Raw genomic sequence first — 13,982 nt, forward strand, 5'->3', positions numbered from 1 at the left:
CACACACACACACACACACACACACGCAGCCTCGCGGTGAGTGTCACAGCAGATTGTGCTCAGAGGCTCTGACGACCTGGTGCACTTAAGCTCCTAAGACACATACACACATGCACGCCAAAACGCCCACACACACCCCCTTGGCGTCCCAGAAGGAGCAGTACGTATGGTAATGACGGTCCAACGTGGCGTCACAGATGGTGCTGGCCTGCTGGAGTCTCCTTGGTCCTGCTTAACAGCGAGCCGACTGGACCCAACATGGCTGCCTGTGGCCTGGACACTAACCATTCTGTGTCTTTGTTTGTGTGTGTGTGTGTGTGTGTGTGTGTGTGTGTGTGTGTGTGTGTGTGTGTGTGTGTGTGTGTGTGTGTGTGTGTCAGTGTGTGTGAGATAGGAAAGCATGCATTGTGTTTTTTTTTTCCTTTCAAATATTGAATAGGCCCCGTCCACATAGACCAGAACTGCAGACGCAAGTTGTGTCTTTGTGCAGAATAAACTGTTTGCCAAAACATTGGTCTCACTTCCGAAACTATGGTCACAAAGGAATACAAAAAACCGTCCCCGTCCCCCCCCATCCCTCGACTCATTCATAATACTTTTTTTGCTATTTATTTCTCTATTTAGGAATGTGCTTGACATCAGGGGAAACCCTGCCACAGGCTTAACTGTGGAGCATCAGAGGAATCAAACCTTCCACCTGAACCAAACGCTCCCTATAACCTCTTTCTACCAAATCACCACTTCCTCCAAGTCCCCTCATCTCCATCTTCCTATTCCTTTAAGATGATTAGCTTCCACAGGGATTTTGTCACCACGTGCGTGTTCAGGCCGCTGTGGTGTGTATGTTTATCTGTTTGTTGGTGTCTTGTGTGCTTGTGTGTGTCGTGCGGGTGTGTCTGTGTGCGTGCGTGCGTGCGTGCGTGCGTGAGTGTGTGTGTGTGTGTGTTTTGGTGGGGTGTTTGTCTGTGTGTGCCGTGTGGGTGGGTGTGTGTGTGTGTGTTGGTGTAGTGTGTGTATGTGTGTGTTGTGGCTGGTTTAAAAAGGTGCTGAGCTATTAAAACAGCCCTTTCTCCAAGCGACTTACAGGCAACTCAGATATCTATTATCATGGACCAGGTCGGGGCTAGGCATCTCGCTGAAGGAGGCCTAGAGAGACATCAAGGACACAACTCAAAGGCACATTCAGCCCACAAATCAAACACCGTCGCCACCATGCAATGCTCCCCTGAACTCAAAGTTGTGCGTTTGTGGTGCTCCCAGGGGCCAACGCCAAGCTCCGCTACCAGATCACGTCGGGCAACGCGCTGGGCACCTTCGACGTGGAGCCCGAGGTGGGCACAATCTTCGTGGCCCAGCCCCTGGACTACGAGATGGAGCAGCGTTACGAGCTGCGCCTGGTGGCGTCTGACGGCAAGTGGGAGAACCAGACGCTGGTGGTGGTGCAGGTGGCCAACAAGAACGACGAGGCGCCCGTCTTCCAGCAGACTGAGTACCACGGTGCCGTCAGCGAGGAGATGAGCCAGCTGCCCGTCTTCGTCCTGGAGGTGAGCCCCGTCCTGGGGTGGATGTATGTTTGGGGGGGGGGGGGCAGGCGAAAGCCATGACGACCTCTTCCACCGTGTTGGTTTGTATCATGCCATTGGGTGAAGGCTTTTGGTCTTCTAAAGCATTGTACAATATACATTCACTCACTATGAAATTGTGAAATACAGTGAGTGAATGTGAATGAGTGAATGAATTGAGAGCATGGTTGGCATTATTCGGAAATTAACCTCTTACCCTGTGCGTGTTAATGTCTTCCTCCACCGAGCTCACCTGGACAGGGTTATAAGACTCTTATTGACAAAATTCCTTACAAAATGTGACAGAATTTTGAATTTATTCTGCCAATCTTTATAAAAATAATCCAACGTCATAATGACGTTTGTCAGAATGCAAAGATCTGTGGGTAGCACCTCTCTGTGACCCGGGTCTGGGACGGGGCCCGAATCAGCAGTCTGTCGACACCGCGTCCCTCCCTGCTCAACAACACATGGGAGGAGATCAGGTTCTACCCCAGGGTAACACAACTCAATTTGTCACGGAGGGACCCAAACAAATGCAGGGGGAGGTTTTGCCCGGAGCGGGGGAGTGCAGGATGCTGGCGGTGGACGCATCGCCACAGACAGTAACACATCACACATGTGTGACACGGTTCACACAACACAGGCCCGACATCCACACCCGCCTGCGATGAGGTCCGCCCAAACCCAATACGCCCGACGGTACGGCTGCCCACAACTTTTTAAAGAGGGAAAACAAGTTGTGTGAGGGCGGGGGTACTGGGGGAACGACCTTATCCCTCGGGCGGGACCACCTTTCATCAGCCCCACTCTCCACACTCCTGCATCGGCCACAGGGGTAAATCCCATTCCAGGAGGAAGCCCCTCAGTCAGCCAGCGGTGGTACACGGTGGAGGGGAGCGAGCCGGAGAGAGGTGATGTGTAACTGAGACCACCGCCCCGGCCTGGCAACCCCCCCCCCCCTTTAGCTGGAGCAATTGATTGGACGCGGGGTCTCTGTGACGAGCAAAAAATATAGAATCCCCTTCCTGCCTCACATCATGCGTTAATACGATCCAGCAGCAGGGGAATGGAGGGGGAAATCTCATTTACATGAATATTATATGGTTCTTTTTCTAATGTTTGCGTCAATTTGCCACACGTTTTGCGCAGTATTGTCATTGAATTCCGAAGGAGGGGATGTGATCAAGGGTGGATGGTGGGGGGAGTGCTACTTCAAAGGTAACTGTAAACAGACCCTCTGGTATAAGGGAGAGGAGGATGGAAATTGTTGTTTCTCTGCCGTCTGTCGACAGCTAATGACTTTTAATTGGATTTTGCGGACGGATGTGAGCGTTGCTGTCACCGTTGGCACTGTTGTTAGAGGGGGGTTCAGGGGAGACAGCAAGCAGGTTAACTTTCACAAACTAAAAAGTTTTTTTCCTGATTTGTTTCGGTTTTATTGACATTTAAACTTATTGATAAGAGGTAACTCAATTAAAATTAAATGAGAAAAACAGGGAATATCATTTTTTTGTTATGCAACAGCAATGACCTGAATTGTTAATGTAACAGCTTTTAGAAACAAAAGAAAAACGTAATTTCCCAAAACAGAAAATTGGGGGGTTTTAAAGGGTATATTTTTTTCTTTCAACATGTCAGAAATGAGCAGTTAAAGGTTAGACACTCCACTAGGCTCGACCAATAGTCTATTCTGCCCCCATTTTAAAAGTACAAAAACAGTACGGTTGAAAGTACAGAAGGGACTGTACTTTAAATGTCCTTTCTTCAGACCCCGGAGCTCCTCCAGGGTAGTGACCCATCCTGTGTCCCCCCCGTCCTGTGTGTCTCCCCCCCCCCCCCCTCCCCCCCAGGTGTCGGCCACCGACCCAGACCTGGACGCGGACCAGACTGCCCTGCGCTACTCGCTCCACGGCCAGGGCGCCGGCACCGAGTTCACCATCGACGAGCGCAGCGGCCGCATCTCGGCCCAGCGGCGGCTGGACCGAGAGGAGCGGCCGGCCTGGAGGTTCCTGGTCCTGGCCACCGACCAGAGCGGGACGGGGCTCACCGGCTTCGCCGACGTTCTCCTCGAGGTGCGCGACATCAACGACAACGCGCCCTTCTTCCCCTGCCCGGCGCCCGCCTCGGACGGCTGCTTCGTTGGGCACGTGGCGGAGAACTCGCCCGCCGACACCTCGGTCATGGAGATGCGCGCCACCGACCCGGACGACCCCAAGGAGGGCCGCAACGCCGTGCTCAGCTACCGCATCGTCCAGAACATCCGCAACGAGATCAACCTCAACCTGTTCTCCATCAACCCCGCCACCGGCACCATCTTCACCGTGCTGCGCTCGCTGGACCGCGAGGCGGAGGACCGCTACCTGGTGGTGGTGGAGGCCCGGGACGGCGGGGGGCTCACGGGCACGGGGACCGCCACCATCGTGGTCACGGACGTCAACGACCACCCGCCCGTCTTCACCCAGAGGATCTACACGGCTCAGGTGGGTCTACCTGGGGGTTTGTTTCGTCTCCTGGTTTTGTGATTGTCTCCATGTTTTCATACCGCTGCTTTGACCTGATTCTGATTTCAGGTCAGTTCTGAGGGTAGGCCGTTGTTTAGTGTTTTCTGACCTGCTTTGGGGTCAAAGGCGACAACTTTGTCTGCTTCATTGATTTTGCTCCACCGTCATGGTTTGGTGCTATCGAATGCTGATCGATGCATTGAGTGCGGCAACCTATTTGCCATTAATATACACAGTCAAAACTCATCAACCGAATATCAAACATCTTCACGACAGAGGGTACATTCCAAATGAAGGAACACCTTGAAATAAAACATTTGACAAAGGGAAACGTGGGACTATTGCATGTAGCATATGCGGTTGTTTTCCCAGTAAAGATCATTGACATCTATGTGGTTTGTAACTTCAGGTGGCTGAGGAGCTGGAGGTGAACAGCGAGGTCCTGGTGGTCTCCGCCACAGACGGAGACCAGGGGGAGAACGCCGTGCTCACCTTCAGCATCGTCAGCGGCGACGAGGACAGGAAGTTCTTGGTGGAGACGGACAAGGTGAACCAGCGCGGCGTCATCCGGCTCAAAAAGAAGATCGACTTCGAGAAGCCCCTGGAGAGGACCTTCAACCTGACGCTGAAGGTGGAGGACGCCGACTTCTTCAGCCTGGCCTACTGCCTGGTGCAGGTGGAGGACTCCAACGACCACCCCCCCGTGTTCTTCCCCCAGTTCTACGAGGCGCCCCCCATGTCCGAGGACGTCCCGGTGGGCACCATCGTGGCCCAGGTCTCCGCCTTGGACTCCGACTCGGGACAGAACGGCCGCTTCTCCTACACCATCGCCCAGGACTCGGACCCCTATGGCCAGTTCCTGGTGGACCAGTCCGGCTGGGTGGTGGTGGCCGCCCCCCTGGACCGGGAGAGGGTCTCGCAGCACCGGCTGGCGGTGCTCGCCACCGACGAGGGCAGCCCCCCGCTCACGGGCACCGCCATCGTCATGGTGACGGTGCTGGACGTCAACGACAACGGGCCGGAGTTCGAGGCGGCGTACCGGCCCGTGGTGTGGGAGAACGCCGCGGCGCCGCAGACGTTGCGCATGAACGACACGTCGCTGCTGCTCCACGCCATGGACCGCGACGCCCCGGCCAACGGCGGGCCCTTCGCCATCCGCCTGCTCATGCTGACGTCGGACGCCGCCAACTTCAACCTAACGGACCTGCGCAACGGCAGCGCCGCGCTGACCGCGCTCCGCACCTTCGACCGCGAGCGCCAGAAGGAGTACCGCCTCCCCATCCTGATGGTCGACAGTGGCACGCCACCCATGAGCTCCACCAGCACGCTGACCGTCGTCATCGGCGACCGGAACGACCACCCCCACGCGCCGGGCCACACCGACTTCATCGTGTATACCTATGAGGGTACGTTCTGTTGCATTATGGACGCTTTGTGGTTGTAGTTTTTCCACTTCAGCTTTCTTATATTGTCATAAAAACAAAGCTGAAAGCAGATCTTTGACACCGGCTGGTTAAAAGAAATCACTTTTCACAAGTTTTATTCAAACAACCAGCCGCCTATTTCCGACCCTTCTTCTCATTCAGCAGCATCGCCTTTTTGTAAGAAAGAAATATTTACAAAATGGGACAGAATTTGGATTTATTCTGCCAATCTTAATCAAAACAATCAAATTTCAGAATTAAGTTTTTGTCAGAATGCAAAGATCTAAGGGTCGCACCTATCTCTGACCCACTTCTGGGAGTGCCGAGCGTTCAGAATGCCGTCCCCTAATGAAGAGGTTGAGAATAGTGGTGCCCGCGCGGCCACAGCCCCGCTGAGCTCCTTTAAGGCAGCCTTCTCTCTGTGGTGAACAGACCGTCTCCTTCTCCCGCCGTGACGCTTTGTTGTTGGAGTTAGCTGCGCGTGTCAGGGCGGTTAGCCTCTGTCGGCGGCGCCGGCTGCCTAGGACGCGGTCTTGTCACACTTGACTGCGCCCGTCCTCCGGCAGCACACTCACATCACTTATTTAGCGCTGCCTGCCATCTGTCAGCGCGCCGTCACTCGCTGGAGAAACCCAGGCCTTTTTGTTTTGTCTTCTACTCCTTCTTCTTCTGCTCTGCGTTTCAAGCGGTGTCCCTCTTCTCGATGAGGAGGACGTTAACCTGATAACAGGGAGCCACGGCGTAACTTAAGAGAACAATTAGGACACCGGCTTAGCTGCGGAGAACCGACGGGCTCATTAACAGGAGATGTATTTTCCTATGAAACGTCTTGCCATTTCACGGCTAACGAGATTATACAGCGCTCGGTTAGGGTTTTTTCTTTTTCGGAAGGGTAAAACCGTATGCCCCCCCCCTCCCCTCTACCACCCCCTCCACTGCTCTGTCAAATCGGGTCCAATGTGCGCCAGAGAGCTGGCGCTCGCGGCCTTATCTCCCTAAATAGGTACTCCTATTCTCTGCCTCCTTCACCTCCCTCGCTCCCCTCTCCTCCCTCTGTCATTTCTTAGTCTCTCACTATTCTGCTCCTCTCCACTCAAATCTTTTGCTGTTCTCCTCGCATTTTGTCCTCTCTCTCTTTATCCCATCACTCTTTCTCACCTTTCCTCCTCTTCTTCTCTTCTCTCTTTCCTTCTATCAATCTCTCCCATTTCCTTTTTGCTGTTTCTTATTATTATTATTCTCTTCATCACCTCCATCAGCCTCAATGATAATTTCACTCATTCTGTGTTTTTATGTATGTGTGCCTGTATATGTGCTCATCTGTGTGTGTGTGTGTGTGTGTGTGTGTGTGTGTGTGTGTGTGTGTGTGTGTGCGTGCGTGTGCGTGCGTGTGCGTGTGCGTGTGTGTGTGTGTGTGTTTGTGTGTCCGTCCAACCAACAGGCATGCTCCCCGCGACAGTGCTGGGTAAGATCCAGTCCCCCGACCTGGACGACTGGAGCCAGAAGGAGTATCACCTGGAAGGACAACCATCCAGGTACTGACACCTCCTCCTCCGCTGACGGCTATCAGCTGACAGCCATAACGTCGCTATATGGACTTACACCTACCCCCTCAAAAACACATCGCGATAAGGATAGCCTGGGAGACGAAGAGCAAGAGCTAGTAAGAGAGAGAAAGGGAGCGAGAGAGAAGGATGAAGATTTGTCAAGATATACGGTGAGATGGATCAATCGATAGTTTATCCCTTTGCCTCCCTCCCGATTCTCTCGCTCTTGCGCTCTCCCTTAGATAGATAGATGCCAAGAAACAGACACAGAGAGAAGAAGGGTCCTTGTACGAGGCCAGAATGACAGCAAAGCAACCGGAAGGAAAATCTTTTAGGCTTGGTAGGAATCTAAACAAGAGATTCTGATGCAACAGAGGGCATAGCTCTTACAAGAGAATAGAGCTGAACTGCTGGAGCCGGCGTCACTGCTGCCAACATTATAGACTACAGTCCCTGTTCGTTTTAATTGGTACTTTGGTTTCTAATAGATTTACACACATCTTAATCTCCTTTAGTGTAGAGCAAAGCACTACAAAAAAGAAGAAGAGACGATTGCATTATGGGTTCTATTGCCGTCGTTACTTCCTCCGCAATGCACACACCATGTGGTCTTTGAGGTGCTGCTCCAGATGAAAGCCTATATTTCATCAGTTTGTTGACGTGTTGAAGCCAAAACGGCGAGCAACTATTTGCTGTCCTGGTGGTGCACATCTGACACCAACAGAGAGAGAGAGAGAGAGAGAGAGAGAGAGAGAGAGAGAGAGAGAGAGAGAGGAGAGAGAAAAGAGAGGTGGCTTGTTGGAGGGATGGGAAGACTCATGATAAAGTGTATATGTGCGGAGAGAAGACTGGCAGTAATGTTGCCACAGTGAGGCAAGGAAGAAAGGCTTCACAAAGCGGTGAAAGACGAGCAGTGCGAAGAAACCGGGTGAGACGTCAGGGAGAAGGTTATTAATAGTTAATAAGCTGAATATTCCCAGGCAGGCGCGGTAAGGGAGCGCTAGTTTTGTTGTGATGAGGTTGGGCTTCACACAGACACCTTGAACACTGGATCAAATTAAGCGCTGTGACTCCCACCTCAAACACACACGCAAACGCGCGCACACACGCACACACACGTCCCTCGGATACAAAACACCTGGGAGGATGGAGGGAGTCCTAGGAAGAGGGGGAGGGAGTGGAGAAGAAGAAGAAAAATAACTTTTTTCGTAAAGCTCCCTGTCTTTCACCACAGAGGCTGCAGTACTGTTTGGAAGGCAGAACCCTGTGGTAATGCGCATACATGCTGAGGATCACAGCAAACCAGACATGTGATATTAATGTATTATGTAGGCAGACTTCTGCTGGCAAGGAAAGAAAGAATAGGAAACCACCATCGAAGGCTGTTGTCATTGCTCCAACATTTACCACCGAGCTCTTCAAGGGCTTGTCATCCGAAACATTTTAGGATGAGAGTTCCCAACGTCTAGCCGGGGGGGGGTTGAGGTCTGATGACGCCATCCAACCAATCACGAAGAAACATGAAAACGGCTTGGCCTGAATCTTTTTACAAGCCGCAAAACTTCATCTCACAGGATGATGAGCTTTCGTTTCCATCACTTAAATGTTGTGACAATCATCTTTACTCTTTACCATTACTTTTAAACTAGTATGAGATATATGTCATCACTGAGCAGGTAGGGGTCGGTTAAGGACGCCTATAGGGAGACTGCAGATATCCATCTGACTGGGAGCCACACGCTGGTGGCTCGCCTGCCTGCCGCCCTTACCCCCGGAGCAGCTGGACCAATATCATTCACTCACCACATCAATGGATCAAGGACGCTGGTCTGGTTGGAGTTTGGGACCCGGGCTGGGTCAGTGGAGTACAGGGTGGGGGGTGCACCCCCGACCCAAAGTTGGGGGGGGGGAGGGGGGGTAAGGTCACACGCATGGCCGGTGGCGACTGGTATCGGATTGGGTGGGGTCGATGGGGGTTAGAGACCGGATATGACGCGGTGCACGGGCTCATGATGGACACTAGTGTTGATCCTCTTGTTCTGGGGTCAGTCCAAGCAGGTCGTGCTGTAATTGAATCGATTGATCCAATGGGTTTGTTCCAATGTAGAACAGAGAGCTTGGCGACAGAACCCACATTCACATCTGATGAGCAGCCTTATTAAGCCTTGTTGATTTGCTAACTGATGATGTAATATGTGTATGTTGGTATTGCATAACTGTGAAGATGTGAATGGCATCTTCACTGTGTTAAACCATGTTTTAAAAGATGCACATGTTCCTGTCCGGCTGTTAGCCGTAATAGCCTGCAGCTGTGGCTCATAGGTTAATTGAGCCACACCCATTCTGGTGCTCCTTAAGAGGGCCAGAATTCTAGATTGGGGGAGGGTCGAGTTGTGCAAGTGAATCGACTGTTGTGCTATTGTTTGTTTTAAGTAAAACATGTGCTTTTTACCAACAACATTGTGCGTCAAGGAAACTCTTTCTCACAATAACGATTCCCACTATTGTTCCCCCTATTGTTTTCACATAATTGTATTTATACTATCTAATTTACATTATCTTGTATTGTTGCTGCTATGTTGAGGTGTATAGCTGTTGAGGAACCAAGCCTAAGAATTGTAATCTTGTGTACTTGTACAATAAGATGTAATACAAGTAATTCTTTCTTCTCTATTCTCTAACCCTGATTTTGATAACTGGGGCTAACTGTGGCTAGGCAGAATGCCTATATTCCCATAAATGCTCTTCCCACATGTCAGATTAAGCCTTAACCTCTTCATCTCTCATCGCTTTTCCTTTCCTTAACCTCTTGTCTCCTCTCCTTCACTGTCCTCTACTCTCCTAATCTCCTCTCTCCTCTCCCCTCCTGTGTATCCTCCAGGTTGTTCAGTCTGAACCAGCACTCGGGCCAGCTTAGCATCAAGGATGGGGCCCCGCCCGGCTCCTACGACCTGCAGGTGCGGGTGTCGGACCAGACCTGGCCCGACGTGGTCTCCAGCGCCCGGGTCCTGGTGTCCCCGCTCCCAGAGGAAGCCCTGCACAACGCCGGCTCCCTGTGTCTGTCCAGTGAGTCACTCATATTAACATGAGTTACATGTTAATCATATGCATTGGATGTTGTTCAACTATGTTAAAGTTTGTGTACACTTTATCGAGATGTAGGCAGTGACTAGGAATCAAGCTCAGGGATGCTTCTCTTGGTCCATCCTTCTATTGAACGACAATAGAGATCCTGTATTCTTTCCACGTCCAATGCAATAGAAAAGTTAAATACGTTACAGTTTCCATTTTTCGCACTTTCCTCCAGAAGTGCTGAATATTTCTCCAATTCTAAAACGCATAAAAAAATGGCACACACACACACACACACACAAAACCGCCCCCTAATTTCCCTCAGAAGCTGATTGTGTGACAGGGTTGCCACGGAAACCCTGTTTGACATCTATGTGATGTCAAGTGTCCCACAGCGCCGCGGGCCAGGCTTTTGTTGCCTGTGACTAGTCTCCTGGGAGGGATGCTGATTGGCTGGCAGCTCCCCCAGGTGCCTCGCTCACCAGAGACCCACCTGTCTAACCTCGCCTCTCAGCAAGGCATGGTGGGAAATAAATAACCCATCTCCAGAGTCTTTATCGTCTCCACTTGTCTCCTTGCTCTCTTCCCTTCCAATTCTTTTTTTCAAGCTTTTCTTCTCATCTTTTGGGTCTTACTCTTTCCCTCTTCCTCTCTCGCTGCCTTACTTCTCCATCTCATGTCAACCGTCGCAAACAGGGTGTGTTGTTCCTCTAATGCTTCTGTTCAGTCAGTTAGCAACATCTAAAGCAGCTTGCGCTGTATCACTGTCAGATAAACGTCGCCAAGAAGCAGGGACGGGGCATCTTGCTCAAGGATGCCTACCTAGAAGCCTGTGGACATCTGTGTTCAAAACCAAAACCTTTTGACTATGGTTAACAACCTAGAAGCTAGACTAGCCTGCCCCTAGCTTCATATCATGTTATTTCGTTAGTATATGCAGACATTTCTCATTTTGATTTTTGATAGTGCCTTTTTTTTAAGATTTGGATTTTGAATCATTTCTAATTTCTGCATAGATTGTGCAGCTGTGATGCAGTCCTAATAAAATAATCAACCACACCTTCTCTTCTACCCCCCTCTCCTCCCTCGTTTCTCCCTCCCTTTCTTCTCCCTCCCGCCCTCTCTTATCCCTCCCTCTCTCCTCCCGCCTTCTCCCCCCCTCCCTCTCTCATCCCTTCCTCTCTCCCCCCTCCCTCTCTCATCTCTTCCTCTCTCCCCACCTCCCTCTCTCATCCCTTCCTCTCTCCCCCCCTCCCTCTCTCATCCCTTCCTCTCTCCCTCCCTCCCTCTCTCATCCCTTCCTCTCTCCCCCCCTCCCTCTCTCATCCATTCCTCTCTCCCCCCCTCCCTCTCTCATCCCTTCCTCTCTCCCTCCCTCCCTCTCCTCCCTTCCTCTCTCCTCCTCCCCCTGCTCTCCCCCAGACCTGACAAAGGAGGACTTTTTCAGCACCCCCGGGGGAGGAGACGGCAGGAACCAGGAGAGCGGGTTCACCAGGCTGGGGCGGGTGCTGGCTGAGCTCCTCCAGACGGACCCTGAAAAGGTGCAGGTGTTCTCGGTGAGCGACGCAGGCCGGCGAGGGGAGAAGGAGCTCAACGTGTGGTTCGCCGCCCACGGGTCACCCTACTACAAGGCCGAGAAGCTCCACGGATACGTGGCCGCGGGCCGGGCCGAGGTAAGGAGGGGAACCAGTTAGCCAATCTAATGACTTCTGAGATGTCTTTGTATTTCTATGGTAATTTATGCAGATGCATGACATATGCTCAACGTTGAAATAACTACAACAAATTTAGTACCAAAGTAAGATTAGTAAGGTTATAGTTAAAGGGTAATTCCGGTGTAAAATGGATTTGGGATATGTTTTGTATGAACGAGTTGAAACATTCGTTTTGGAGCACAAAAAACGCATATAGACGCATTCTTCAGTTGGCTGTTTTTAGCCGATTCTATCAAAACGCTATAATCTTGGAACGATGGGGGCACTGGTTATGGTAAAACCTAAATCGCTAAATCACTTAAAAGGCTAAAAGTACCCCGACAATTCTTTGGTAGTATAATAAGGGTCTTAACATATAAAACGAGGCATTGAGAACTTTGTAAGTGTACATATTGTTTATTAAAAAGGACATTTTAGGTAGATTGACGAACACAGAGATTGTGACATCCGTCAGCAACACGAAACTCTGTGTTCGCCAATCTACCTATCGAGTCTTAAAAAGAAAATGCCGTTGACGGGTGATCTACTGATGGTATTGTGGGTATAAAATATCCTTTTTAATAAACAATCTGTACACTTACAAAGTTCTCAATGCCTCGTTTTATATGTTAAGACCCTTATTATACTACCAAAGAAGTGTCGGGCTACGTTTAGCCTTTTAAGTGGTTTAAAATAGCGATTTAGTTTTTACCACAACCAGTGCCCCCATCGTTCCAAGGTTATAGCGTTTTGATAGAATCGGCAGCCAAAAAAAACAGCCAACTGAAGAAAGCGTCAATACGCGGTAACGTTTCAACTCGTTATCATACAAAACATATCCCAAATTCATTTTACACCGGAATTACCCTTTAAAAGGGGGAGTTATTAAAAGAAAACCTGTACAGAGTGCAGAATAGCTGAAGGAATCAGAATGGGAATAATAGATCCATTTTTTATTATTATTTATTTTATTTATTTATATTTGTGTAATCAGTAGAAGTCAAGTACATAGTAGGAGTTAAGTGAGATTTGCTATAAATACAACTGCTGCGGGTGCTATAGCAAGAATAGGGGTCTGAGGATCATGGGGCTTGAATCCAGAACCTTCAGTCTGGGAGCCAGGTGGTGATTTGTGTTAATGTGAAGAGAAATACTACAAAAGTAGTAGCATTTGTCCTAGAAGTAGTACTTATGTTTGCCAGTCTTAAGGGATACTTACTTGACAGTGGCCGGTTCAGATCATAAGACGCGATACAGATAGAGACATAAAGGCGATTGATTTGAAGACCTGCTGCCTAACCTGCTGGGTGGAACACAGCCAACTAATGACTGCTAAATGCTCCTTGAGAGCTACGCCCCTGCTGAGAAAAACAGGCTATTAGTGATAGTTAACACATAATGTACCTAATTAAAGGCTAAATATAGCGCCCTAGCAAACACACACACACACACATGCAGACACATAGCGGTAAACATCGAGTGATTTGAGGCACTTAAATCATTTCGATTAGCATAGTGGCTAGTGACCCCAAGCTAATGCTTATGAAGGGGACATTACGGACGCATAACAAATCAAACGGACAGGTAGAAAGAATGAGAGAGACGGCTTTTATTATTTAGAATTTCCCCAAATGGACCATTAACATTCACACAGATCCAGATCAGTGCACACTAGCAGGCAAATAAACACACACACACAAACAAACACACACGTACACATGCACAAACACAAACACACACACACGCACACACACACACACACACACACACACACACACACACACACAGTATAAGTGAGCCGTTCCATTGCCACACAAGGTCACATTGACATTTAAATTACCAAAATCCCTCGCTCCTTTAACCTTCTCTCTCTCTGTCTCTCTCTCTTACTTTCTTCTCTCTCCTTTCTTCCTCTCTCTTTCTCTCTCTCTTCTCTCTCTCTCTCTATCCTCTGTCTTTCTCTCCCTCTCTCTCTTTCCTCTCTCTCCTCTGTCTCTATCTCTCTCTCCCTCTCTCTCTCTCTCTCTCTCTCTCTCTCTCTCATATCTCCTCTCTTTCTCTTGCTGTCTCTCTCAAACTCTACTTCTAAAATGTCAAAAATTAGGAGTGAATGATAAGATTGTTAATGAGATAAGGATGAAAAATCAAGGGTGACTGCACATTTGATCTGATCAAACAG

General features: G+C 49.9%; 1 protein-coding gene across 1 annotated transcript in view; it reads left to right on the top strand.

Moving 5' to 3' along the window:
• LOC307082426 (neural-cadherin) overlaps nt 1-13,982 on the top strand; it is a gene marked incomplete at its 5' end in the record, with an annotated part of 109,547 nt that overhangs the window by 81,587 nt on the left and 13,978 nt on the right. The window contains 6 exons of the mRNA XM_079745984.1: nt 1,261-1,544; nt 3,416-4,045; nt 4,476-5,472; nt 6,932-7,025; nt 9,919-10,103; nt 11,532-11,782. Of these exons, the coding sequence (XP_079602110.1) occupies nt 1,261-1,544; nt 3,416-4,045; nt 4,476-5,472; nt 6,932-7,025; nt 9,919-10,103; nt 11,532-11,782 (2,441 nt within the window). The remainder of the gene's footprint in view (nt 1-1,260; nt 1,545-3,415; nt 4,046-4,475; nt 5,473-6,931; nt 7,026-9,918; nt 10,104-11,531; nt 11,783-13,982) is intronic.

The sequence above is a fragment of the Pollachius pollachius genome, assembly GCF_949987615.1.
Source record: "Pollachius pollachius genome assembly, chromosome: 1".
Classification (NCBI taxonomy): Eukaryota; Metazoa; Chordata; class Actinopteri; order Gadiformes; family Gadidae; genus Pollachius; species Pollachius pollachius.